The sequence below is a fragment of the Lygodium microphyllum genome, chromosome 3 (assembly GCF_053477565.2).
Source record: "Lygodium microphyllum isolate KBCC chromosome 3, Lygodium_microphyllum_v1.1.10, whole genome shotgun sequence".
Taxonomy (NCBI): domain Eukaryota; kingdom Viridiplantae; phylum Streptophyta; class Polypodiopsida; order Schizaeales; family Lygodiaceae; genus Lygodium; species Lygodium microphyllum.
Window position 1 is genome coordinate 81,841,434 of NC_141137.1, and position 27,328 is coordinate 81,868,761.

General features: G+C 41.8%; 1 protein-coding gene and 1 pseudogene across 3 annotated transcripts in view; one reads left to right on the forward strand and one right to left on the reverse strand.

Annotated features, from left to right (window-relative positions):
- Positions 1–3,238: 3,238 nt before the first annotated feature.
- Positions 3,239–27,328, forward strand: part of LOC148038559 (uncharacterized) — a 67,016-nt gene continuing 42,926 nt past the window's right edge. Inside the window, exons 1-3 of one of the 3 annotated variants that reach the window (XM_087673510.1) lie at positions 3,239–3,516; positions 3,598–3,656; positions 3,945–4,121. In XM_087673510.1, the coding sequence (XP_087529636.1) occupies positions 3,408–3,516; positions 3,598–3,656; positions 3,945–4,121 (345 nt within the window). In that variant the 5' untranslated portion in view covers positions 3,239–3,407. The remainder of the gene's footprint in view (positions 3,517–3,597; positions 3,657–3,944; positions 4,122–27,328) is intronic. The other 2 variants (XM_087673509.1, XM_087673511.1) reach the window with 2 other exon arrangements.
- LOC148038560 (uncharacterized) lies at positions 12,477–15,147 on the reverse strand (annotated as a pseudogene).

A 27,328-nucleotide genomic window follows, 5' to 3' on the forward strand; every position in this document is an offset into this window, starting at 1 on the left:
TTCAGATTACATGGTATGCCTTCTGAGATCATTTCAGATAGAGACTCCAAATTCACAAGTAACTTTTGGCGTGCTTTATTTGAGAATTTGGGAACCACTTTAAAGTTCTCCTCAGCTTTTCATCCTCAAACTGACGGCCAAACAGAGGTGATGAATCTCACTCTTTTGGATATGTTGAAAGCTTATGTTAGTGAACATAAGTCACAATGGGAGAAATATCTTCCATTATTAGATTTTGCTTACAATAATACAGTGCACTCATCCACAGGGAAAGCTCCAAATGAAATAGTACAGGGTAAAGTGATTCCCCCTCCAATTATTCGCACTAAATATAAGATTTTTGCTGCTGATGAGTTTGCTTCAGATTCAAAAACCGCAGTGGATCAAGTTCGAGCCACTATCAAAGTTGCCCAAGAGCGACAAAAGAAGCAAGCAGATAAACGAAGAAGACCTTTGGCTTTTGAAAAAGGTCAATATGTCTTGCTAAAGTTTGATAAAAGCAGCTTCAAACAAGGTTCTGGTCAAAATTCATCTTTTCCAAAGCTCTCCAGTAGATACTTTGGACCCTTCAAAGTGATTGAGAAAATAAATGAAGTTTCTTATCGACTTGAGCTTCCTACTCATTGGAAAATACACAATACTTTTCATGTAAGTTTGCTAAAACCTTACATAGGACCAGAACCAAAGGAACCCATTACTGAAGATCCCCCAGAAGTTGAAGAAACAGATCAACTCTTGGAACCTGAAAAGATTTTGTTTCTCAAGGATCGAACCACGAGAAGTGGCCTTGTGACACGAAAATTCTTGCTAAAATTCAAGAATCTACCCACCACAGATGCACAGTGGGTAGATGAAAAATTCATGAAGGATTACCCAAATATTCTACAACAATATCAAGAAGATTTTCAGCTCAGGACAGCTGAATAAAAGCCAGAGGGCTGTCACAACTCTATAGAAACAGAATTTGTATCCTTTTTCATTAATTTGTATATATAATGATTTATTAAATTTATTTCCTTTGCACTAATTAGATATAAAGAAAAGTGCATTGGAGCTGGCCATTGATGAGTGGTCACAGGTTATGGTGGACCCACACGGTGGGTTAAAGAAAAGATAGTTCACACTTCCACCTATATGACCCGATTGGGCGCCTGTGACTAGAACTCACGCATATCAGGGTTAGACTCGCACACAGAAAGGATTGATGCCTTGAAGTGTGGGCTAGATCCACCAGAATAGACAGTTACAATCAACAAGATGGCATGATCATGAAATGCTTGTATAATGTGCATGTGTGGGCTAAAAGCTTGAAATGCACATTTCTTTGCATAGGAAAGTCACATGAAGATTCAGATACCATTTTTGCGATGTACACGGAAAAAGCTTTCATATGATACCCATATTGGGGGGGTCCCTAAATTCTAGGAGATCCCTAAATTTTAGGAGGTCCCTAAATTTTAGGAGCCTCGAATTAGTCTAAAAATGCTAGTCCTAAAAAATAGGGATGTCATTCTACAAATAGTAAGTTCTGTACTCTGACTATGCTTACTAAATTTGGTTGTTTCTATTCTTGACAGTATTCAACCCAAAAAGGAAGGCCATAGAGAAGAGACAAGTGTCAAGACACTTGTCACACAAGTTTCCAAGTGTCCCACCACTTGTCACATCTCATGACATGTGGCTGGACACTTGTCTTGTGCTACTCCACTTTCCCCTTTTGTACTAGCTCTCCCCTCTCCTATAAATAAGAGCTCGTTTTTCTTCATTCAACATCATTTTTCTTTGCTGTAAACTCATGTACAGCACCCACAGATAGCCAGAAACTGGCCCCATCCATCCCCATCATCATCCCCCACTTCTCCATTATCAAATTCCTCAATATTCCCTCTTCTATCACTGTTGTTTTACAAGACAGCAAGCCTGTAAATTCATTACAGCACCTCCTTCTTGAGCTCTTTCTTCCATTTTAGCTACAAGAAGCAAGCTCTATCCATGTACTGCTGATCAACGATGGAGAAAGGCTGAATTCCCCTTTTTCTTCTCTCATACTGTAAAGACATCAGTTCTTATCATTGCATAATAGATAATGCATGTGTGTTTGTACATCTTTGCATGATCTTGTGAGAGTGAGAATTACTTCTTCTCTCTCTCAGGTTGATTGTAACTGAGCTCTTCCCTAAGGGACTTGGGTTGAGCAGAAATACATTCCTTCGGGGGGGGGGGGGGGGGGTGCCCATCTTCAACCCTCAATCTTGTCTCCATTACTTTTACATTTTCATGGCTGTAATTTTGTGAGTAATTTTCATTTTCAGCTTTAAGTGTTCATTCTCTTTTATATTAAATCTCGAAAACAAGGAAATATCATAATTGTTAAGCATACTACGTTGTTCGGGGCGTTTACAGTGGTCCAATCAAAAGGTGAATGGGACTTGGTTTGGGAATGCTCCAATGCCATTTTACTTAAATGCATTGACATCCATAATAAGAATTGAGAACCCAAAAAACATTGTTCCTAAATTTTCCATGTGAAAATTTAAAAGGTTAGTTTGTAGGAAACTTAAGGTTTCATTTTTCACACAACAACTCCACTACTTAAAGCATGAAAAAAAAATTAAGGATTTTGTTAAAACTTATAATAGCGAGTTCCAAAATGCAAGATAATAATGCCCTAAGATGCAAGATAAATAAGCATCATTTGAATTTCCAATTATCCCCAGCTTGTAGCATATATCTTGTTGCAAATAGGCTTCTATGACACACATCCCAAAACAAGTGCATCATTGTTCTAAAAGTAGAGTCCATCACCAAAACCTCTATCCCATAGTTACTTCCACATTTTGGAAAGATCCATGCTTACCAAAACCTCTAAATTTTAGTTACTTCCACATTTTGGAAAGATAAAAGCTTTTTGGTAGATGATACTCTTATACTCATTATTAACATTTCCCATAAGGGCATGCTATAATAATGGCTAGGGAGATCTAGTTTATTATTGAGGGGAAAACTACATCCAAATATCTAGCAATTTGTTTAATTTTGTTTCTTTTCCCCTTTGTCATTTAAGGGCTCAATTATGTCCCTTATGAATAAACAAAATTAAAAAAGAAAAACCAGCGTAGGGCAATGCTTGAGCTCACAGTTGTGCTCTTTTTATTACCTTTAGAACTATAGTAGAATGGCTAAACCAAAATTTCGTGCAGTTGTTTTCACTTTAATAACCATAGTTGGTTGTCGTATAATAAGAATGGCTGAACCATATTTTGATGCGCCTAAGCCCTACTAATCTTCATAGTGTTCGAATGGACAGTAGTAACTAGTCTACATGTTTGCGTGCGAACTTCAGTTTGCTGCGATCTCCTGGTCTGTGAGTAGGTTGTAGGGTTTCTTCTGACTAAGCACTCGCTTTGATGGGGGGCTGGCGTCGTCTGCTGCCTACCTTGCATCGTCATTCCAGAACCAGAGCATGCGCATCAGCTCACAATGTTGCTTGGACGCATAAAAGCAATGCTAATGCAGGTGAGTTTTCCCTACCTGTTTCACAATTTAGCAGTGCGGCATTACATTCCCTGATTTTGTCATTTTTCTGTCAAACCGAAGGATTGCACCTGCTCCAAAATTCGTCTGGTCACGGCCAACAAAGTCTCCCCGGAATGCTGGTATAGTTCGTTCAATGTCTGCATTCATTACAGGACCATCCGGAGAATCGCAGCAAAATTTCAGAAAAGGAACTTAAAATTGCATATTCAAGATTTGTCCAAGATTTATGCCATAATTAAACATCGGCATCGTCTCTTGAGAATGCTGTAGAATCTTCCAGTTTGGCCAATAGGTGGTTGTAGGCCAGTATCCTCCATGAAACAAAACAATGTTTTGCATGTTTTTGCATAACGCTTGGTGTCTTATGAAAGAACAACTCTGATTCTAAATGTTTGTCGCTTTGGAAGGTACGTCATGTTTACACTACCAGGGGTCCGCTTCTGAGCCCATCAACGGATGCTAAAGAGGAACCGGTCCGTTCTCCTTTGACCATGGTACCATCGGTTAGTGTTAAGGATAAAAAGACTTCAAAGGGAGAAGAAGAGAAAAGGCCTGTTCGGGCGATTTTGAAGAAGATAAAACAGGTATGCAAATACTTGGTTTGAAGTATTGAATATGCACCACATCAGCTGAGAAGTAAACCTCATTGTTAGTTCAGTCTCATCCTTAAAATGGTGTGGTGATTTGAGCAATATTTTCTGCTATTGAATTGTACATATTTTAATTTATCGTCTCCAAGAACAAGTAGACAGCTTTATTGATTTGATCTGTTCAATGTGTAAGTATTGCTATTCCAGCAGTATGTGTGCATTTGAATTGTAAAAGATGTTAGTGTCTTGTCTTTAAGTACAGAGACATGGATGTAGGAGTGAGATTTAATTTGCTGAAACATAAACGTTTCTTATGTTGCTCTGAAGCTGTATACGAAAAACATGCACTCTAGTGGTTTCAAGGTTTTACTTAATCTTTAAGCCCAATTCATATTATATCAGACCCTGGTATGCATCCATCGTAGGATAGTTGCCATTGGGGCTATCTTCAATTATCAACGTAAATTTTGTGAACATTTACCCAGCCTATGTATTTAAATTTTAGAAAGTTTATCAGTGCAAGAGGTTTAAGTTGTGTGGATTGTCCACCCCCTTTTCCATTCCCTGCACTGAGGTAATTGTAAAGGAATCAATGGACCTAACTATGCTCATTGAAGCTATGCATGAGAGCTTGGTTGCAGAAAGTTACGTGGTAGATGGTTGCACAAATACGAGTCCAAGTGAGAATTATTGGAGCACCGTAGGAGCTTTAATATGACAATTTTACATGAGAGTGAGGGTTGTCATAGTGGCAATACATGGCTTGTTTCAAAACTCTTGTGTGATAATGGTATCAAAGTGGGCTTTTCTCATTCTTACCAAAGAAACATTGGAGGCAAGCGTTTCTTGCCACTTCCAAGTTTCAAGCCAACATTGGATAGAGATCTTCTAACACTGTTCAATTTAATCCACTTCTAGTTCTAGAATATCTTCAAGTAGATCCATTCAAAGGGAGAGCTTCATTTGAAGCAATAGTATCAATAAAGGCCTCTATTTTTTACATCAAGGGAGAAAAAAGCAATAAATCCAAAAGGGATGATTGCTTTAGAATGATGGAGAGAAGGCTCAACTTCATGGCAAGCTAGATGAAAGATCTTCATGTGAAGAAAGCGATTGAAAAAATATCAATCGCCTAATGGAGTCTCCTATAATTTGAGGCTTCATTTGTGGGAACTTGTCAGCTTTGTTGAAAGGTACTCGGTGGATTCTAGAGTCTTAGTTCCATAAGTTTTGGACAATACAACTACTCCACAACTATATATGTTGTCTACATCAAGTATCTTACCATCAAAGGAGCTATACCTAGTGGATCTAGAAGAGGTAAAGACCATGTGAAGTGGCTAGTCCCAAATAATTACTGAAACACAACAAAACTTGTATCCCTTTTATTAAATTGATATGTTAATTAGTTATTAAATTTATTTATTTTTGGTAATTAAAGGGTATTTATAATAGTTTAATAGAGTTTTCCCTTGTGAGTGGTCAAGGGTTATATTGGATCTACTTAGTTGTTGGGAATAAAGGGTCACCGTGTCTTTTAGTGTGTTCGGGTGTGAATGCACCCTTACACTTTGTACTTTATATATATTCAAAACCCAAAATGTGGTACATTGTCATTGTACCGAATACTTAGTGTGTCGTGCTCACTCTCTCATTCTACTACTCTCAACTCTCTCCTCCCTTCACTCTTAGCCCACGCACGGACTTCTCGACAACAAACTGGTATTAGAGCACACAGGTTGTGCACGCTTCCCGAAGCCAATGACGGGCGTCATGCAAGTAGGAGGCGTAGGTGAGCAAGAGCTTCAGGTCCTAGATGTGGAACGGTAGTTGCAGGTTGCAAGAGACGTGTTTGAGGAGACCAGGCTCAGGCCACACATTGCAGATGAAACGTTGCAGACGACACGCTTCAGGTGACGTGCAAAACTAGATGAAACGGGTTGCAAGCACACGACGCATGGCAGACTGGATGGGATGGGCTGCGATTGTACGAGATGAGCTTCAACTGGCGACCACGACCAGTCGCCATGAACGTGGCACACGCGACAGGTTGCGGTCAACGTTAAATTTTTTCTTTTTTCTCTCCTTTATCAGGCGTTCACACGCCAAGGCACAAAGCCAAATTCTCCCCAAGAAAATTGGGGCTTTTTCCGGATTTGGGGACTCTAATGTAGAAGTGGACAATTTGGCGCAGAAATTGCAAAATCAATGCACAATTGCCCATGAACATTCGGGGCTTTTTCACATTTCGGTGAAAGTTTTTCAATTTCAGTGAAATGTGTGCACACCGGACCCAAAGAATTTGGGGGTTTTGCAGAAATTCATCAATTTGTGCAAGAATTCATTGGTATATGCACTTGGGCTCTTGAATTGATGCAATTTTGAATAGATTATCCTCGAAAATTTGGGGCTTTCGACCCAAATGGTCAAATTTGTGCTTAGGAATGCTTTTGGAACTAAAATTGCAGTGAAATTTTGGGGATTTCACATGTAACTATTGGCTTGGTCTCTAGTTGTGTTCTGAAAGTAGAATTTTGGGGATTACACACTAGAGGTAGAATTTAGCATAAGAGCAGTTCTGAAAGTAGAGCATGCAACAAATCTCGTGGAAAGAATGTGAAGTGCCATCATTGTGGCAAAAAGGGGTACTACAAAAGGGATTGTTTTCAACTGAAGAAAGAGAAGGGCAAAAACAAAAACAATGAAGCTAACAAGGCTGAAAACAAGGACATCCAGCATACCAAAAAGAGCAATGTGAAAATAGAAGAGGTTAATGTAGTCACTCATGATAATGATAGTGATGGTGATGTACTTCTAGCTTCTTCTTTTGATGCACATGCATTGATTGCAGATTTTGAGGGTGATATTCACACTTGGATACTTGATTCAGGTGCGTCTTTTCATGTCACACCACATCATGAGTGGTTCTCTAACCACAATGGTGTAGTACGTGCTGTTGTTTACTTGGGGGATAACTACGCATGTAAAATTCCATGCATTGGCAATGTGAAACTAGAATTTCAGCATGGCTCCGTCTTTGTTTTGCATAATGTGAGACACGTATCTCAGTTCAAGAAGAGCTTGATAAGCACAGGGCAACTAGATGATGAAGGCTATCACACCATCTTTGGGGATAGCAAATGGAAAATTTGTAAGGGCTCCCGCATTGTTTGCTAAGGGGTCCAAAAGTGATACTCTGTATCGTCTACATGTATCTAGTGTGCGTGACCATGTTGTTGCCATAACTGAGCAGCCAAGTGTTTCTTTGTGGCATAGTTGGTTGGGACACATGAGTCAATCTGTAATGAAAGTGCTCTCTCGTTTGGGTTATTTACCGTCTTTGAGGTATGCTGATTTGAATAATGTGATCATTGGATTCATGGTAAACATGCTCAAACGTCACACAAAAAATCTCTTTCTTCACCCTTAGAGTCAGTACATTCAGATGTAATTCAAATGCCAAGATTATCTCTAGGGGGGAAGACGCATTTTATTACCTTTGTTGATGATGCCACACGCAAAGTTTGGGTTTATCCAATCTGTCGCAAAGACGAGGCCTTGGATAAGTTTAAAGAATTCTTGGCACTTGTTGAAAATCGGACCAGCAAGACGTTAAAATGCCTTCACTCTAACAATGGTGGGGAATATGTGTCCAAAGCCTTTCAAGACTTTTGTGACAGCAAAGGGATTAAGAGGGTTGGTAGCTTGATGTATGCTATGTTTGCTACACGTCTTGACGTTTGCATTTGCGGTGGGAGTAGTTAGCAGATACATGGCATATCCTGGCAAAAAGCATTGGGAAGAAGTGAAGGGTATCATGAGATACCTTAAGGGCACTAAGGATTTGTGTATCTGCTTTGGTAAGTAGAAGTCATCTGTTGTTGGTTTCATGGATGCAGACTATGCTGGCCATCTTGACTGCAGGAAGTCTACTTCAAGATACGTGTTTATGTTCACAGGAGGAGCAATCTCTTGGATATCTAGGCTGCAAAAGTGTGTTGCACTGTCTACTACAGAGGTAGAATATGTGGTTGCTATAGAGGTATGCAAAGAGGCTTTATGGCTTTCATGTCTGGTGTGAGAGCTTGGGATTACAGAGGTTTCTATCCTCCATTGTGACAGTCAAAGTGCTATCATACTAGCACGGAATCCTGTCTTTCATGCAAATACAAAGCACATATACGTGAAGTATCACTTCATGAGGGATGTACTTGACAGCAAAGGCATTGAGCTTGTCAAGGTACGTACATATGATAATCTTGCAGACCTTCTCATGAAAGGTCTTCCAGCTGAGTGGTTTGCTCATTGCCGTCAGATGATGGGGGTTGGATAGTATATGTCTTTTAGCTTTGTACATACATACACTTAGCTAATTCTCTCCTCTACCTTTAGGCACGTTGCCTTTAGGTGGGAGGTTGTTGGGAATAAAGGGTCACCATGCCTTTTAGTGTGCTCGAGTGTGAACGCACCTTACACTTTGTACTTTATATATATTCTAAACCTAAAATGTGGTACGTTGTCATTGTACCGAGTACCCAGTGTGTTGTGCTCACTTTCTCATTCTACTAATCTCAACTCTTTGCTCCCTTCACTCTCAGCTCACGCACGGACTCTTTGACAACGTTAGTGTTAGCAATCATGTTTGTCATGCCTTGTTATCTCCTGCCTGTGAGCCTTAGTTTGAGTCAGACGCGGACTTTAGAAGCTCCGACTCGTCTATCACTTGTTTTGACGGAGGAGGTAGCTCATTCTAGAGCTCTCAGTTTATTGCATTTCAATGCATTTTCTCCTCTAGTCGGGATTTTATGTGCGTTTTCCACTTGGTAGTCGGTTAGATTATCATCTTCCCTCCTTCCTTGGCTGGTGCACACTTCGACTCTGTCATCTTCCTTCGTCTTCGGTGTTGCCGTTATCATCAGCCTAATTTGGTGCCCTCATTGATGCTGTGGGCTGCATGCAGGGACTGTCCTTTTGTATTCAGCATTTGTTCCTTGTTCAGTGGAGGTTTCTTTTCTTCTTCTCTTGCAAATTGTCTCTCTCTTTCTTTGTTCAAGTTCCTTCGTCTATTGTGCATTCTCACATGGTATTAGAGCACGGTATCATTGCCTAAGAGCGACTCAAAGCTGACTTCTTGTGGAGACCACCCAAGCTGCCCAAAATGTAGCAAAAATCACCTGCTTTTTTTACATCCACACCCTTCTTGTGTAGAGGCGACCCTCTCTGAGGCAAGGCGATTGTCCCTTTTCCTTGGCGTTTGCTTCTCTGCTCAAGTCGTCATCTTCTATGGACTAGTCGTCAGCATCATAATCATTTCCCTCTGCAAACGCAAGGTTGCTACATTAGGTGATAGTATCCAGTGGGGCATCTATACCAATTGTAGTTGACATTCTCTTGTTTCGTCACTGTTGTCACATCAAATACAAATTTTTTGTGGGTGTTTTGCAGATATATGCGAAGATGCTTATCACCAGTTCTTTGCTGACTGAGAGGATGAGGTCTCTATTTCTTTCTTTAAGAGATGGAGAGACTTCGTACTAGTTTACGTGACGATCTGAGGTCACCCAGCCCATTTGTACAAGATCCCTCTATTTCTTGTTTTCTCCATGTTTCAGAGAAGGCTCGTTTTGTTGGCCTTCATATGCCTTCCATGGCACTCTCTATACAGGTGCTCGTACTCCCTTCTTTGGCCAAAGAAGACCGGCTTGATGGTTCCAACTACTCGCTTTGGTCATATAAGGTGGAGTGTATCCTTGATACCTTCAATCTTTGGGAGTTTGTCACCCACCCTATTCCCCGTCCAGTGGAGGATCCCACCATTGGATCATTGATGGATCGTGTGGCCTTATGGGATTGGCTCAACTCGAGGGCTCGTTCTTTCCTCTTTATGAGCTTACAGGATTTTGTCCTAGTGCATGTGCGCAGGTTGCAAAAAGCAGCGGAAGTGTGGACAAAGCTTGCTTCTTTGTACCATCATAAGACATTTGCCCATCGGATTACTCTTGAGAAGAAATTACGGATGCTCGCTATTGATGATTCTTCTTCCATGAAGGATCGTATCAATAGGTTGGAGGACATGAGGGATGAGGTTGTGTCCCTTGACAGGATGATCTCTTCCAAGGATATGGCCATGATTCTTTTGACTCAGCTGCCATCTCTCCGTTTTGATGTCTTCTACACCAACCTTCTTACATCGAGGACTCGTGAGAAGCTTCTTTGGGAGGAGCTTGCCCCGCTTGTTTTGGAGCATGTCGAGCGCGTCAAAGAGGTAGCCAGTGGATCCACCTGTGAAGAAAACTGCTAGGGTTTGCAATGAGAACACACATAGTGTATGACCACGATAGAAACACAAAGAGACAGGTGTAGACACAGAGAGCAAAACTCAAACCCTAAACGTAAAACTCAAAAACTCAAACATGGAAACTCAAACACAAACAGAGGAAGGGAGAGAGAGAACACAGCTCTGAAGTGAATGAATGCTGTAAATGAATGTAAGATTGTTCAGTGCGCTCAAGGGCAGAGCAATGTTGGAGAGTGACGTCCACTGAAGACGGATCCGAAGTTTGTGATCACCAGTTGGAGTGTCTGTGGAGGTAGTTACTATAAACGCAAGTGACAACAGATATGTTGATCAACAAACACAAACAATAGGAGTGTGTGTGATGGCTGGCGGCTATCCCAAACAGCAACCGCAGATCTGAAATTGCCGTAGGATGATGAACAGTTGATGCCTAGGCTGCAGAGGCGCAAAGACAGGTTGAAACAATGTCTGATGTGGCTAGCGATGACTGGATGATCAGATCACAGCAGATGATGATGTTGCCAACAGCTAACGTCAGCATGGATGAAGGTGCCATCAATAGGAGCAAACACGGATGGAGTGGCAGCAATCATGAGGGTTGGACAGCCACGGGGGAGGAGGCTGATGGCTGAAATTTGCACATGGAGTGAAAAACTTGCACAGATGGAATGAGACTGAATGGGGGCAACTTGTCTGTTTATAGATGTGGAAGGGTGCCCCAAAAATTAGGGTTTTTGGGAGACCAATGAAACTCTCTCGGACCGCTTCCCTTTTTAGGGTTTTTCATTTATTAAGTGTGTTTTGGGATTGTTTAAGAATGCTAATGAGTTAAAAAGCGTGTTTTAGCTCAACACCCCCTCTAGTTCCAAAATTGAGCAGAAAGGTTAGGCCAGCCATTGTGATGTTTATTGACCCCAAGGCGTCCCACCCCAAAGTAGCCAGGGCATTGGACAAAGGGTGCACGTTGGTTGCCCAGTGGTCTACCAAGACTACAGATGTGATGGTTAACTTACCAAGGGAATCCAAGTGGTCACCCAAGAGAGGATAGGGCATTGGACAAAGGGTACGCGTTAGCTGTCTAGTGGCCTACCAAGCCCTTCAAAGGCAGATGGAACCACATTGAACTTTTTTTTTTTTTTGAATAAGTGAGTTAAATTTTATGGAATGCAGCCAATTGAGTAATAGTGACCAAGAAGACGAGAGTAGGGAGGGTACACCCAACACATCACAAAATAGAATAAGCTAGGCCATCCACTCAAGGTACCGATGACGAGGAAAAAATAGGGGACGAGGTATCCAGGTGATGAAGGAGTATGGTGGTGTGGTAACAACAACCGCTAGTGGAAGTAACTTAGGATCCGCTCAAGTGGTGCTTTGCACAATGAGATGCAAAGTATGCTACATGCTGAAGAATGCTCATGCAACAGGTGCCACTTGGACAGTGTCCCTCATGGAAAAATTGTTCACTTCATAGTACGGGGGAGTTTCGGAAATGGGAAAAACCGAAGTTTCGGAGTTCCAGCCAAATTTTGAAAACGGGGGAACAACGTTTCGGATTGTACACTAATAAAATACAATAATATGTGGGTATGTAAAATTTAAATATATCAATGTCTACAACATGTATTCAAATTTCATACAAAACTTTAAAGTCTTCATGTCATATGATTGAAATCATGATTCATTACATATTTCACGAGTCACGACTCACGAGTGAAGATTGAGGACTCAATGGTTGAAACTTAAGATAGCTTAACACAATTAAGATTCAATTTTCAAAACATAAGGCAACAAAATGAATTAGAATTTATGACTTCAGACTCATGAATAATCTATGATCTAAAGAGCAGTGAAGGCTGACATCAAGAACAATGGAACAAGAATCAAGATGCATAATAAGTGGGATCAAGATACAATGATAGTAACTATGTCATGTGAATAATCTGTCAAAACCCGAAAGTCCAGTGAGGCTTTAAGTATCAACATTAATGAACAATCGACAACTCTAGTTTGGACTCTGCAGTGCTAAATTGACTTCTATATATCATGAGTCATCCGGACTCTGAGGATTTGTGCACCATCTCCTCGTCCGACTCCGAGGACCCTGATCGAGAAGTTGATGAAGCAGCCTCAACCTCATCCTTAGACTCTGGCTCTGACTCTGCTTGTGATGTATGATTACGTGTGGCTCTTACTCTAACCCTCCTCTGTGCATGAGTCTCATGCATCGGTGCTGACAGCTCCTCATAGAGCATGGAGTAGATATCTCACTTCTCTTGTGGTATCTATGGAATGTCACGCACCTTCTCTCTATCAATCTTGTCAACATTCATCTGTAAAGGTGAACGAGACAAAGATATATTATATGAGAGGAGATTCAATATGTTCAATGTTCATATATATCACAATTTAGAATCTAATTTCCAAGAAAACTAGCAATGTCAAGTGTCAAGGACTCAAGGTTAAAAAGTTAATTATACATAATACTAATCATTACCAATTTACTTGTGAAGGCTCAGGGAACAGAGCAGTCCTCTCAAGAAGCTGGAGATTGCAATGGCAAAACACTTAACGCTCCAACTGGGCAGTTGTGAGCTTGTTTCTTTTTTTGGTGTGGAAGAGGGCCCATGTGCTTCAGTTTCTCTAAGCAGGCCCTGAACTACAATCTTGCGAGAGGACCTGAATGACAATGTGTTTCTATTCAAATTTAAGAGATTGAGGTTAAGTGATTGGCAATTGCTAATATGCATGCGGCAAAATCAACATTTGAGTGGGCAATAGATCACAGAAATTGTTACCTAGGTTGAATAATGCATTAGATAATCAAGATTCAAATGATAAAAGTCACCAGTCACATACCAAAGTAGAAGCACAATTGCCGTATTTCTCTCACTAAGAGCCAGGCTGAAGCTGCGTCTCTCGAAGCCTAGCTGTGGGCCGGCCAAAATGAAGAGAATGATTGCGGAATGCCAGCAAATCATCCTCTACTCTTCTCATCATATCTATATCAATCCCTGTGAGGTGCCTCATGTACTCCATGAAGCCCTCCTCTAACTCCTCGCTAGTGTACTGCTCCTCGCTACGCCAAAGGGGATGCAATATATGTGCGATAGCATGGATTGGTTTATGGAACCAATCCCATCGTTCATTCCACATTGCATGAATCTCATGAACCCTATAGATAAAATAAGTTAAAAACTTAGAAGTTAGAATAATGATTAATCATGAAGGAGTCGTTACTACCAAATAATGACATGTATAAAAGTTAAACAAAAACTTACTTGTCGTGGGGCAAAAAGTTGTTGCGAAGCAAGGCCTCGCTAATTTTATCCATATACTCATATAGAAGCTCCAAAGTACTCCCCTCCATATTAGTGATGCGCAATACAGTGTAAATAGGAGTACGACTTTTCACCAATGCCTCTGCCTTAACCCACCAACTCTCATTTAAAATGTTGCACCTAAAAGCAAGAGCCTTTGGAGACTCTCTCTCACTCCATGTGAGCCATTCCTGGCATGCAATGGTTTGTATCAATTTGGACGGACCCGTATCAACCTCTCCAATACAATAAACATATAAGCAAATCTAGTGGTGGGGGGTTTCAATAGCTCAAGTGTGCTATTGGCTCGAAACATGCTTATGACGGATGGTCTCTTCTTCATAAATCTCACCATGCTTGTTGCCGTCTTGAAAATGTCATCCACCCAAGATATTCTCCCAACATCTTCAATAAGCAAGTCAAGGTAATGGGATGCACATGGAATCCATACTATGCTAGGAAACTCCTCCTCAATCATACGTCCTATAGACACACAATTGCTTCCATTATCTGTTACCACCTGCACCACATTTTGGACTCCTATGTTCATGATGACCTATCGCATGTGCTCCCAAATGAAAGCTCCTGTGATGGTAAGACCTGAGGCAGAGGCATCGATGGCCTTAATGAACATGGTGCCTTACATGAAGACACTCAAACATTGTAAATATTCCTTCGGTACATATCTGACCATCCATCGCATAATATTGTGTATCCATATTTCACCCATGTCTGTTTCAAGCTCTCCAATTGAGCCTCTATGGATGCTTTTTCCTTTCGAAGCTCCCGTGTGTGTAATGTATCTGTGGATGGACCTTTCCACTCACACCCTATGCGGCTTACTACCTTGATTGTCTTTTTCCATTGATGTGTAGTGGCCACATTGAAAGGAATAGCACATCGAATAAATAAGTGTGTGAGTTTCCTAGTTGTCTCCACAATTGCCTGTCTCTGAAGTCCTGCATGGACACTTGCACCATGCAAGGAGCCCTTTTTCCCATCACAACTAGAAGATGGCAAACGGGGTCCTTTTTGCACTGGAACCCGATGCAGATATGGATGCACTTCTTTTTGATGGGCCATTGGCACCTCCAATTTGGCTAGTGCCACTAGGCCCACTAGCCTCTCTTTGCTCCACTTGTGCTTCATTAGCCCAATGTGGTGTTGATTCATCCTCTTCTAGCTCAATACCCATATGCTTTCGGCGCCAAAGATGGAGACTTACTGTTACTTTTGCTGGCACATTTGCGCAAGGCCCGATGTCTTTGTTGGGAACGCAAGCCAAGTGCTCTTTCACGTGCGTTACACTCCCCAATTTCTCCAATCCACAATAGTTGCACTGCCACTTCTTTGATCTATTGGAGCCCTCATATCCCTTGATTGGAGTGACGTGCCTCCAATATGGGTCGCCATGATATGATTAGCCTTTAGGAGTCAGGACCTAGGTAGTGGATTGAAGGAGGAGGAGATTCAAGAAGAAGAAGAAGAAGAAGAAGAAGAAGAAGTCTGAAGGAAAGGAGAAGAATAAGAGCTTAGAGGAAGAGGAAGAGGAGGCAGGAGTGCTGGTCCAAGGAGGAGGAGGCGAGAGCTGTTGGTGTGCCACACGTGCGAGTCTGAAGTCGGGAAAGAGAACGAGTTTCAGCGGTGGATAACCACTTGAAACGGACTGCAGGATTGCGAATTGACGGTCTTTCATTTCCGTCCCAATCCGAAACAGCCGGTTTGTTTCGGGTGTTGCCCGAACGTCGTTTCGGGGTACACTGGTTCACTTGCCCAAGCGCCCTAGTAAAAAGATAATGAAATCATGCAATGCAAAGGGTAAGGTACAATAGGGGGAAGGAACCGATGTCGAAGACAAAGTGTTGAAGCTTGTAGAATACCAAGAAGGGTAGGAATCCCCTCTCAACGTGGATATAGATGCCGAAGAAGGAAGAGGAGCCTGATGTCGGCCTTTATATGGTGTTGAGAACCATAAGGAATGAAAGAAGATGAAGTGGATGAAGCATCCCACTAGAAAAGCAAGGTAGAAGTCACCGCCATGATAGCATCGAGAGAGATGCTGCATGATCCGCCTTGGGAGGGGAAACCGCCATGTTGGAAGAAGAGCAAGCACTCCTTGGATAATGAAACCATGAAAGGAATTGTGTGCATCTCCACGTCTCTAGCCCAGGTAGGACCAAAGCAATCTGTAAGTTAGCCCTACATTGAAGGACAAAATCTTGCAAAAGAGATGAGAATTTGCAAACACAGAGGTTAGTGGTGAGATACTCCAAAGCAAAACAGAACAGAAAGAAAATCTAACTCAAAATAAATGCAATGAATGTGTATGTGTATGAGTAAATGTAGTGGAAGACCAAAGAATGGAAAAGCTAAGGACAATGAATCCTATGGGTCCGACTTTAAGAGTGCGAAAAATGAATGCTAGGCTGACTGAGGCTATCCAAAAGGACGGAGAGACATGTTAGTCTAAGAAGGTGGCAACCATCACATACGTCCAGTAGCAAGACTGTGCCAAGGGAACGCCTGACGAGGTGGAGAGAAAGGTGAGATAGATGCATGAAGTGCAACGCAATCGGAACGTGCAGACCAATCGGCCAATCCCTCAGGGGTAGTGAAAGAGATGGGCTGTTGAGGCTGTACGCGAGACATGTGTCGAGCAGCAACAACAGGTGTTGAAGGAGCAGATGAAGCAAGAGTAGAAGGCGTATCCCCACTTGATTGTGCAGTCGCGACGGTCCACTAAGGCTTTTTAGGTGGAAGACCTTGGGCCTTGGAGCGACACTTCTTGTCCACATGGCCTGTTCTCTGGCAGTGTGTGCAAAACCGGTTTTGCCTAGGGAGTTGTTGCCAGATAGGTCTAGAATATCGATTCTTTGGTTCTAGTCACCCTTTGATTGGCTTGCCTTCGTATCTTGCGAGTTTTTGCCACTAGTGGTTTTTTCTCCTGAAGAAGAGGCAACCAACCCCCTCTGCTCTGAATAAGGTTGGGATGAGGATTTCTTGTGGACTTGATCATGTAGCCTTGCGTAACGCAAGAACTGGCACTCAAACTTGTAGAAGGTTGGCAATTGTGGTTGGGAGATGATGTGTTGAATGAAATGGAAGACTTTTCAGGTAACTTATTCAAGAAGAATGTAACTTGATCGTCATCTGACTTTGGAGAGCTAGTAGTGGCTAACTCAGCAAGTAATTGCCTATATTCAGCCAGCTTGACTTTCAGATCATCCCCTTCCTTAATAGAGAACTCTTGAAGCTCAAAGTCAAGATTGATGCGCTGAGTACGATCACGAATTGCATAGTGGTTGAGAAGGTGACTCCAATGCTTTGACGCGAGCGAGAAGTGCTGCAACTGAAAACTCAGGAAGCAATCCTTGCATCAGCTCAATATTGGCTGTGGCATTGCAGGCTCTCCATTGACGGATGTAGTCACGGTGAGCTAATCGAGGGTTCGGCATAGGCTCTAGACCAATGACGAGGTTCCAAAGACCGTGAGACTCAAGCACTTGTTGGATGAAATTAGACCAAGTGGTGAAATTTGACCTGTTAAAACGTGTCTTATCCGTGAAGGCATTCTTGCCTGTTGCAACAGGAGTGGTATTTCCAGAGATGGATAGTGTGAAAAAGAGCAGTGTGGGTAGGATGGGGGAGTGGAGGGAATGGGCCCTAGAGTGCCCACCAGGCATGCGGGTAGTTTGCAAGGTGGATCCATAGGTAGGGATGGGCTGACTAGGCAGAGGCATGGTAGCCACATGGGTAACCCAAGGAGGTGGGATGGAAACATGGGCAGCAGAAGATGGGAATCCCTGCGTAGGTGTAACCCAAGGAGAGTGGGAAGACGCACCATAAGCGGAGGATGGAAACTCCTGCATTTGAGTGGTCATGTGAGATTTGAAGCTGGGGATAGTGAGGGGGATGCCCATCATAGTTGACCCAGGAGTTATGGGTGTGCTCCTTTGCTGAAAGGTGAGAGGCACTGTGTTAAAGGGTTGCATTCCCCCTAACGAAGTACCATGGTGCAAAGAGGTAGAGAATGGGGTGGAGAAGTAAAAGGTGCTAGGAGCGAAGATGCAAGATCCAACCCCTGGGTGTGTGATGTAGATGTGGAGTGTAATCCAAGGTTTTGGAAAGATGATGAGAGGTGATCAAGGTGTGATAGAGAAGAGGGTGGTATGGGAGGAAAGTGAGAAGTGTGTGTGACATGCTCAAATGAAATAGAAGCTATAGATGTACTTGAATTCCATCTGCTTCGTGAATCCCCCTCTATTGAAGTTCACATACGCAAAGCTATCCGGATCTTGTACCTCAAAAGAAGAAACATGCAAAGGTTTTGATTCATGCAACACAAAAGAATTGTACAAACTTGACATTGGACCGGGCTGAGATGATGAAGATGGATTGCCAGACATTTCGAATGCCGTATGTCCTCCATGATCAGAGAGGGGGACCAGCCTCACCAACCGGTTCGGATGTGGTAGCAAAATTGGTAGGAGGGGTGTAAACATCACTGTACATCTTGCGATAGTACTTCTCCAAGTCCTCCTTTGTCATGTTAGCGAATTTTGGAGTAGAAGAAGAAGGTGAAGATGAAAGTGGAGTGTCGTCCCCTCACCGAGTCCATAATGCCGTCTCAGGGACTCGAATGATGGAGAAGCCTAATAGGACATCATAGGAACTGGAGAAGAAGGTGTCTGGGACATTGTGATTCGGTTGCGAGTCATATTGTGTGCCTTGCACAAAGACTAGCTCTCCACAATATCCATAGGATACTCTTTACAAGAGCACCGACTCTGATACCATGTGAAGAAAGCTGCTAGGGTTTGCTTTGAGGACACACACAGTGTACGACCACGACATAAACACAAAGAGACAGACGTAGACACAAAGAGCAAAACTCAAACCCTAAACGCAAAACTCAAAAATTGGAACCCTAAACGCAAAACTCAAAACTCAAACACAAATAGAAGAAGGGAGAGAGAGAACACAACTCTGAAGTGAATGAATGCTGTAAATGAATGTAAAAGTGTACAGTGTGCTCAAGGGTAGAGCAATGTCGGAGAGTGACGTCCACCGGAGACGGGTCCCAAGTCTGTGACCACCAATTGGAGTGTCTGAGGAGGTAGATGCTGTAAACACAAGTGACAGTAGATGCTGATCAAGAAACACAAATAGTAGGAGTGTGATGGTTGGCGGCTGTCCGAAACAGCAAACACAGATCTGAGATTGCCTGAGGATGATGAACAGCTGATGCCTAGGCTGCACATGTGCAAACGTAGGCTGAAACAGTGTCTGATATGGTTGGCGATGATTGGATGATCACAATAGATGATGATGTTGCCAGCAGCTGACGTCAGCATGGATGAAGGCACTAGCAGCAGGAGCAAACACGGATGGAGTGGTAGCAGTCACGAGGGTTGGACAGCCATGTGGGAGGAGGCTGATGGCTGAAATCTGCACGTGGAGTGAGAAACCTGCACAGACGGAATAAGGCTGAATGAGGGCAGCTTGTCTATTTATAGATGTGGAAGGGTTTCCCAAAAATTAGGGTTTTTGAGAGACCACTGAAACGGATCACTCCTCTTTTTAGGGTTTTTCTTTAATTAAGTGGGTTTTGGGACTGTTTAAGAATGCTAATCAGCTGAAAAGTGTGTTTTAGCTCAACACCACCTCCACTAAAGCTTTTGTTGTAGGTTCAGGAGGGGGGACACATAAGAAAGGGAAGTCACATGCTAAAAGATAGGAGAGTTCTTCAGGTTCTAACTCCGACTCAAAGAAGCCTAACTGCCCATATTGTGGGAAGGGGACACATCTAGAGGAGAAATGTTGGAAGAAGTACCCTCACCTTTGTCCGGAAGCGAAGGATGGAGCTAAAACATCTAAGCCTTCTAACTCTACTCCAGCGACTACCCATAAGTCAGTGTTCCTTCATATTGTTGACTTGGAGGAGCCTTCTTCAGTGGTTGCCTCATCTTCCGCGAGGCCTTGGCTGGTTGATAGTGGAGCTTCTAGTCATATGACTCCATGAGGTGATTTGTTGCAGGATCTATGCCGTTTTGAGGGTTCAGTCACTGTTGGTGACATTGTTTCGGTGCCTATTTGTGGTGTTGGCACTTTGCCTTTATTTCTTGACCGCGTGTCGAGCTCCCTTTCGCAAGCTCTTTATGTTTTGGACTTGGGCTTTCCACTCCTCTCAGTTTATGGCCTCACAAGGCTTGGTACTCGGGTTGTCTTCACCAAGCAGGCCATTTGTATTGAGGATTCTTCTATAGGGGCTGTTATTGTGACAGGTTGGCAAGATAGCGGGCTTTATAGGTTCCATTCCCCTTCTCTTATGCAGGGTCCTTTGAGGCAGTTGTCTATTGCTACACCCATTCTCGCTTGTGCACCCTCTTCTCCACAGGTTCCTTCCTATCCCCCACCCTCTCCTCTGGTGGTTCCCTCGTACCCCATCCCTTTTAGAGGGGGACAATCTTGGTGATGCGGCTGTGGATTTCCTGGCCCCTACTGTTTTAGAGGGGGCTTTCGAGGATCGTGAGAAGTTTCTTCGTTGACAATCTTCATTGACATTGGCATTCCCCTTGCCACCCTAGGATCCGTTTCTCCCTTGGCCTTCTGTCACATCTAGGATCTGGGAGGGGGTGTTAGCAAGCATAGTTGTCATGCCTTGTCGTCTCCTACCTGTGAGCCTCAGTCTAAGTCAGATGAGGACTTTAGGAGCTCTGACTTGTCTATCACTTGTTTTGATGGAGGAGGTAGCTCATTCTAGAGCTCTCAATTTATTGCATTTTAGTGCATTTTCTCCTCTAGTCGGGATTTTATGTGCATTTCCCACTTGGCAGTTAGTTAAATTATCATCTTGCCTCCTTCCTTGGCAGATGCACACTCCGACTCCGTCGTCTTCCTTTGTCTTCGGTGCTGCCGTCATCATCAGCCTGATCTGGTGCCCTTACTGATGCTGTGGGCTGCATGTAGGAATTGATCAGTCCTTCTGTTCAGCATTTGTTCCTTGTTTAGTGCAGATTTCTTTTCTTCTTCTCTTGCAGATTGTCTCTCTATTCCTCTGTGTTCGAGTTCCTTCTTCCGTTGCGCACTCTCACACTTAGTGTATTAGAATAATGACACCACATTTCCATCTACATGATTCGAGTAGAACTCAACCATATGAGGATCAAAAGCACACATAGGAAGAATTAATGCTTTGGAGTGAGGGCTAGATCCACGAGCATAGATAGTTACAATCAACAAGATTGCATGATTATGAAAAGTTTGTGCAATGTATATGTGTAAGATGAAAGTTTAGAATGCATGTATTGTTGCATAGAAATTGCATGTTAAGATTCTAGATATGCTTTTGCAATGTTCTTGAAAAGAGTTTCTATATGATACCTATATCAAGGGGCCTCAAAATTTTAGGTCATCCCTAAATTTAAGGAGCCTTGGATTGACTTGAAAATGCCAATCCTTAAAACTAGGGACATCATTCTTAAAATAGTAAGCTTGTGTCTTGATAATTTCTACTAAATTTGGTTGCTTTTATTCTTGTCAAATTTCAGCCAAAAAAGAAGAGACAAATGACAAGACACTTCCAAGTGTCCCTTCACATGCTACACTTCATTGATATGTACCTCATCTTGTGGTACTCCACTTTTCTTGTTTGTAGTTAGTTTTCCTTTCCGATAAAAAGAGTTATATTTCTCTCATTTTCCATCAAGTTTTCCCTGCTGCAATCTATTGCACAATAGTTGAAGATGGCCCCAAAGTTTCTCATAGCAATCTCCAAACTATCATTCTCCACAACTTCAATATGAATCACACAAGAGAACCCCAAGAGAATAACTTGTAGAAGAAGAAGAAAAAGAAGAACAAGAAGAAGAAAAAGAAGAAGAAGAACTCAATTGTTTATTGTAAGAAGATGGAGTATAACCATGTATTCCTTGGTGTGAGATTGAAATAAGGCTACATGGTTCAAGATAATATATTGATCAAGACTAGACTGAATACAAGACAAGACAAGGATTGGAGATACAAGGCTTACACTAGGACTCAAGAGGGCTTATCTTGCAGGAGCCTCACCTTTGGTATTAGCAAGACTTAAGGGGCCCAAGACTTATATTTATACTAGAGTTAAGGAGGTTAAGGGAAAGCTCCTAGATATGAGATGAGTGGCTAACATAAGCATATGATGGTATCATTGATGACATAAACATTGTCAATGTAAGAGTGACATAAGCAATGTTGATTTCTCATGTTTGCTCATTGGCATTGTAGCTCTTCCAATGTACAAGGTATTCAAGTCTTCCATGAGAAATTCTAGAATCAAGGATAGTCTGGACTTCATAGGTTGGGTGTCCTTGATCTCAATAGATGGTAGTGGTTGTAGGTTTCTTCCCCTTATCGAGGATGCATGGCAAGGCTTCAATGATTGAGACATGGATTGTTGGGTGAATTCTTGTAAACTATGGCAAATGGAGATAGTAAGTGATTGGATTCACTTGACCAATAGTCTTGAATGGCCCAAAATCTTTGATAATCCAACTTTTGGGAAGGACAACAAGATCATAAATCTTGTTGTAATAGCTAAACTCTCATCACCAATGTTGTAAGTGGGATGTTGTATTTGCTATTGATCAACATTGTTTTTATATCTTTCTTGGGGTTGTTGAATATGTGATTTCAACTCCTCATGGTTTTTAACAAGTGTTCTACTAGATAGCTATTGGATTTTTCACTGGGCAACTCTTATAAATGTCCATTTTAGGTTGTCTTTGATAGTTGGCAAAGAATGGGAGGTCCAATAGAGGGGTCATGACATTATTGTAGACAAATTTTGCCAGGGCAACTAAATCCACCTAATTATCTTGATTGTAGTTGGTTGTACACCATAGATATATTGTTTCAACACTTGATTTACTCTCTTTGTTTGCCCATTACTTTGATCTTGATTGGTTGAAGAGAGGTTGGTTTGGACGCTTAGGAGCTTGAGGAGACTTTTCCAAAAACTTGGCACAAATTGTGGTTCTTGTTTTGAACAATGTTATTTGGTCTTGGTTTGAAACAATGTTATTTGTTACACTCTAGGAAAAGTCGGATTGTGCCTTTACCAATAATTGTCTTGTGGGTAGGAATAAAGCCATCTTGGTGGATCTATGAATCACCACAAAAATGAAATGGAATCCCTTTGAAGAAGGTGGATTAGTGTTGAAGTTCATTGATACAAATGACTAGGGGTGATTAGGGATAGGTAAGTGGTGTAGTAACCCATGAGGTCAATGGTGAGGGACCTTGGCTCTATTGCATGTATGACATGTTTATATGCATTCTTTGACCAATTTTCAGATTTGAGGCTACCAAAAGTCTCAAGAGATGAGCTCTATTGTTTTATTGACTTCAAAATGTCATGCAATTTGAAAGGTCATGCCTTGTTTGAAGTATGTATAACCAAGGCGTTTTGGGTGGTATATCCAGGAGTATGTGTAACCAAGGTGTTCGAGGAGGTGGTATATCTAGAAGCCCTTGATAGCATGACATGCCTTCAATGTCCTAGAAGTCTTTATCATTTTTATATTCTTCTTAGATTTTCTTAAACTTACAAAGGGATCCTTAGAAAGTTCTTTCTTACCTTGAAGGAAAGTTGGATCTTTAGGAGCCTTGCTTGACAAGGTTGGAGTTGCTTTGGTTTTAGGAGAACTTAATCGTCTTGTTGATTATGAATTGCATCTCCTTTCTTAGGTGCAAGATAGGAGCATTGAGACATACCATCTTGCTTGTCACCAATTTGAAAATGAGAACCTATGAACTACTCTAGTTTTGTTATGATTTGTAAAGACTTTGATTTTGTGGGGTATTCCTGCCAAAGATGCCTTTGTTAAATAGTGTGTAGTAGTGAAAGAAAAGATACATTGTTGTAATAGATTGTAAGAGTACAAAAAACATAGAAAAACATTGCAAAGAACACAAGAACTCAATGGAAACATGGCCAGGAAATGAAATCCATATTCTTAGGTAGAAAAATAATACAAAGGCTTGGGCACTGAGTCACTGGTAGTGTGGACCGGTCTCTCTCTCTCCACCTGGAAGCATTTGTGCCTAAGGATGAGTATTTGAGTGACTCATTGAGGAGAAGGGAGCTGGCCTATAAGTAGGCTAAATAATGATGCTAGAAAATACAAGTCGACCAATTGAAAATTGGCACCCAAAATTAGGTTTACTAGCCACAACAAACTCTAGCATAAAATAATTGAAATGCACTAAAGTGCCTAGATTCAAACACCCATGAGATGTATTGTGCTAGTACCCTCTCTTAGATCATGGGTGATCAGAACAAGAAAAGATACAATGATAATGACTCATCATAGTACATACAACAATGACCATTGATGGGACCATCATCTATGGATATCCAAGCAATGGATGATCAAGCCACCAGCATGGTGCCTTAGAAAAACCTCGATGTCGATATCAATCATTTTGAGAACCTTGTCATTGAGTACATTTTCTCTACTTCATTCCTTTTGGTTTTGCATTGACAGTTCCAAACAGGGTTGGGCGCCCCAGTAGACAGTCTGAGCCTATAAATATGGCATTGACTTGTCACTTACCCTATTTGATACCTCTCACATTCATTCATTTTGTCACTCTCAATCATTCTCTCCCACATCCTTCTCCTCTCGAGCATCTCGCTAGTGCTCCTACCTCGGGAGGACATTGTAGTTCGTGGCCCCTACTCCCTTCATGTAAGGTGCCATGCTCTACATCATCCACGTTGCATTTGGTTGTAGATTACCCACGTCCAACTGCCTACTATCCGTAGATTGTTTGGCAACCTTTCGTCGCTACTAGTGTCATCTTCCCACACCTTGCGATAGCCTTTCTAGGCTGCGTTTTGCAGTCTGACACTATTTGCTTTGTCTGGCAACCATCCCCTACATCTAGTGTTAGCTCTATAGGCTGTGTTTTGCAGTTTGCATCACTTTGGCTTTGGCAAGCACTTCTACCTTCCACAATTTGCATTTTGCAATTTTTGTTCTTTTTGGGGTTGCCTTTCACCATCTAGGAAGCCACCTTGCTGTTTTTCATCTTCGAGAGTATGCATCCATAGACGATGATCTCCTTCCTCGTTTTTGACAGCCCTTGAGGTTTGCATTTCACTCCCTCTATAGTTGGCTGTCTCTTCTTTCATCATTCAGCAGTACCTTCTATACCATATTGCCCGGAGGATTGTGTTTTGCTCCCTCTATAGTGTAGGTTTCCTTCAAATACTGCTGCCTAATCAGTTGGGATAGTGCAATTGAGTGTCGGAGTGCGACGTCCACCGAAGACGGGTGTTGAGTGTTGTAACCACCAGTTGGAGTGTGTTGGAGGGTGTAGAAGACCAAAACGCTAGACAACCATGTGGAGGAAGGTTGATGGCAAAGATCTTCACGTGAACGCAAAAAACCTGCATAGAAGGGATGAAGACTGAATGGGGGCAGCTTGTCTATTTATAGATGTGGATGGGCCCTCCCAAATCACTCTCTCAAACCATGCATTGATTTTGCGTTTTTCATTAAATAAGCATGTTTTGGGGCGGTTTAAGAAACCTAATTAGCATGGAATGCATTTCTTAGCTCAACAGTCAAGGCCTAGCCCAAAACCACGAGCTCAATAGTGCAAGCAATTGAGTTTAAAACAGAAGAGGAGGAACAAAAGTGAAGAGAGTGATGTGACAGAAGCATGACAACCAGCACGTATGATTTGTCCTTTGAATGAGGCGACGGAGTCAGCGCAGGTGTGTGGAAAAAAAGCGGAAAACAGCAGCAGAACAGCAAAATTGTCAGCTGATCAATGAAAAAGAGCAGCAAATCAGTCGAACTGGCAGCTGGATCAGCAAAATGCAGATAGATTTTGCAAATCGCTGACTAAATTCTGCAAGATGGCAGCAGATCTGGTGTAAACAGCAGCAGAACACAGGCAGATGCTGCAAAACGCAGGGGCAGATAGCAAAACGCAGGCTGTGGACAGCTGCCTGCTGGCTAAATACTGCCACCCTATACTCTGCTCAGCTGCTTTGGACCTGCCCAGAGGTAGACATGACAAAACACAAGCTGCTGCAGCAGTTTGTGTGATCAGACCTGAAAACAGCAGTTACGAACAGCAGATAGTACCAGAACCAAGAGAACAAGCTAAGTGGGCAGCAATTGAAGCAAAGAGACACTGCTCTAATAGACTGCAAGAACAGAAAGAACAAAAGAGAACATTGCAAAGAATACAAGAACTCAAAGAGAATATGCTTAAGAAATAAAATCCATATACGAAGGCACAAGAATAGTATAAAGGCTTAGGCATTGAGCATAGTCATTGAAGACTTTTCATCTTGTTTCATGTTTCGAGGTTTTGTTTTGTGTTTTGTTTCATTAGCTATCTTGAGGTTTCGAAAAATATTATTGATAAGAATCAAAACTACTATATATTAATAATATTACAAGGGGAAAAGTAGATCCATATATAGTAATATTGAAGAAAAAAATGATCTATAAAATGAAAGTATTCATTCCACCTAGATCCTAGAGTCAAAACTTTAAAGCCTAGAATCAAAACATTCATTTTACCTACTCATATAATAATTAGCATTCATGACTCGCAAATCAAACCTTATAGGCTAAAACATACATATGATACATAATGTAAAGTAAAAGTAAACACTAATGGCCCTTAGTGAAAACTTTGTGGGGAGGCATCTTCGCTTGAGGTGGAGGCTCAAGCTAATAGAGAGGGTGGAGAAGGAGGGTATGGAGGAGATGGAGGAGGAGATGAGGAAGATGTGGAGGAGAAAGAGTTAGATTAGGAAGAGATAAGAGGAGGAGGAGGTGATGGGCCATGCAAGGAGGATGTAGAAAAAGTATGGGTTGTAAAAGAAAATTAGCTCATACATTTTTTAAAATAAAAGAAACCCTTAATTTTTTTTTTTTTTTTTGGGACCTTTCATGAAACGAAACAATGCAGGAAGAGATTGGAGAAAGTGGTGATTGCATGCATAAGGAGGGTGGAAAAAATTCAAGTCGTAAAAGTAAAATAGCCCACACGTTCTTTTAGATAAAGAAACCCTTTAATTTTTTTTTTCGCTTTGTGACTCCTTTTGTGAAAACAAATGAATTGTTTTGTATGTTTTCAGGTCTCACATTCTGCTAGGATGAAACACGTTTTTTGGTTACTATGGCAAGTGAGTGACCAACAATGTGTATAGTCTCCCCCGCTCCACTTGGAAGCAGTTGTGCCGAAGGATGAGTATTCGAGTGGGTGATCGAGGACAAGGGAGCCTAGCTATAAATAAATAGGCTAAATTATGATACCAAAAAATACTAGTTAGCCAATTGAAAATTTTATCATCCAAATCAGGTCAGCCAATCACAACAAACTTTGGTATAAAATAATTGAAATGCACCAAAGTGCCTAGGCTCACACACCATGAGATGTACTTTGCTAAGAGCCCCCATGTTTCAAAAGATTCAACAATAGCTAAATGTTCCTTATCATTAATTTTGTGATTTATTTCATTTGTTGGGAGAATTTTATAGAATGAAAGTGGATGTACTTGACCATCATTACCA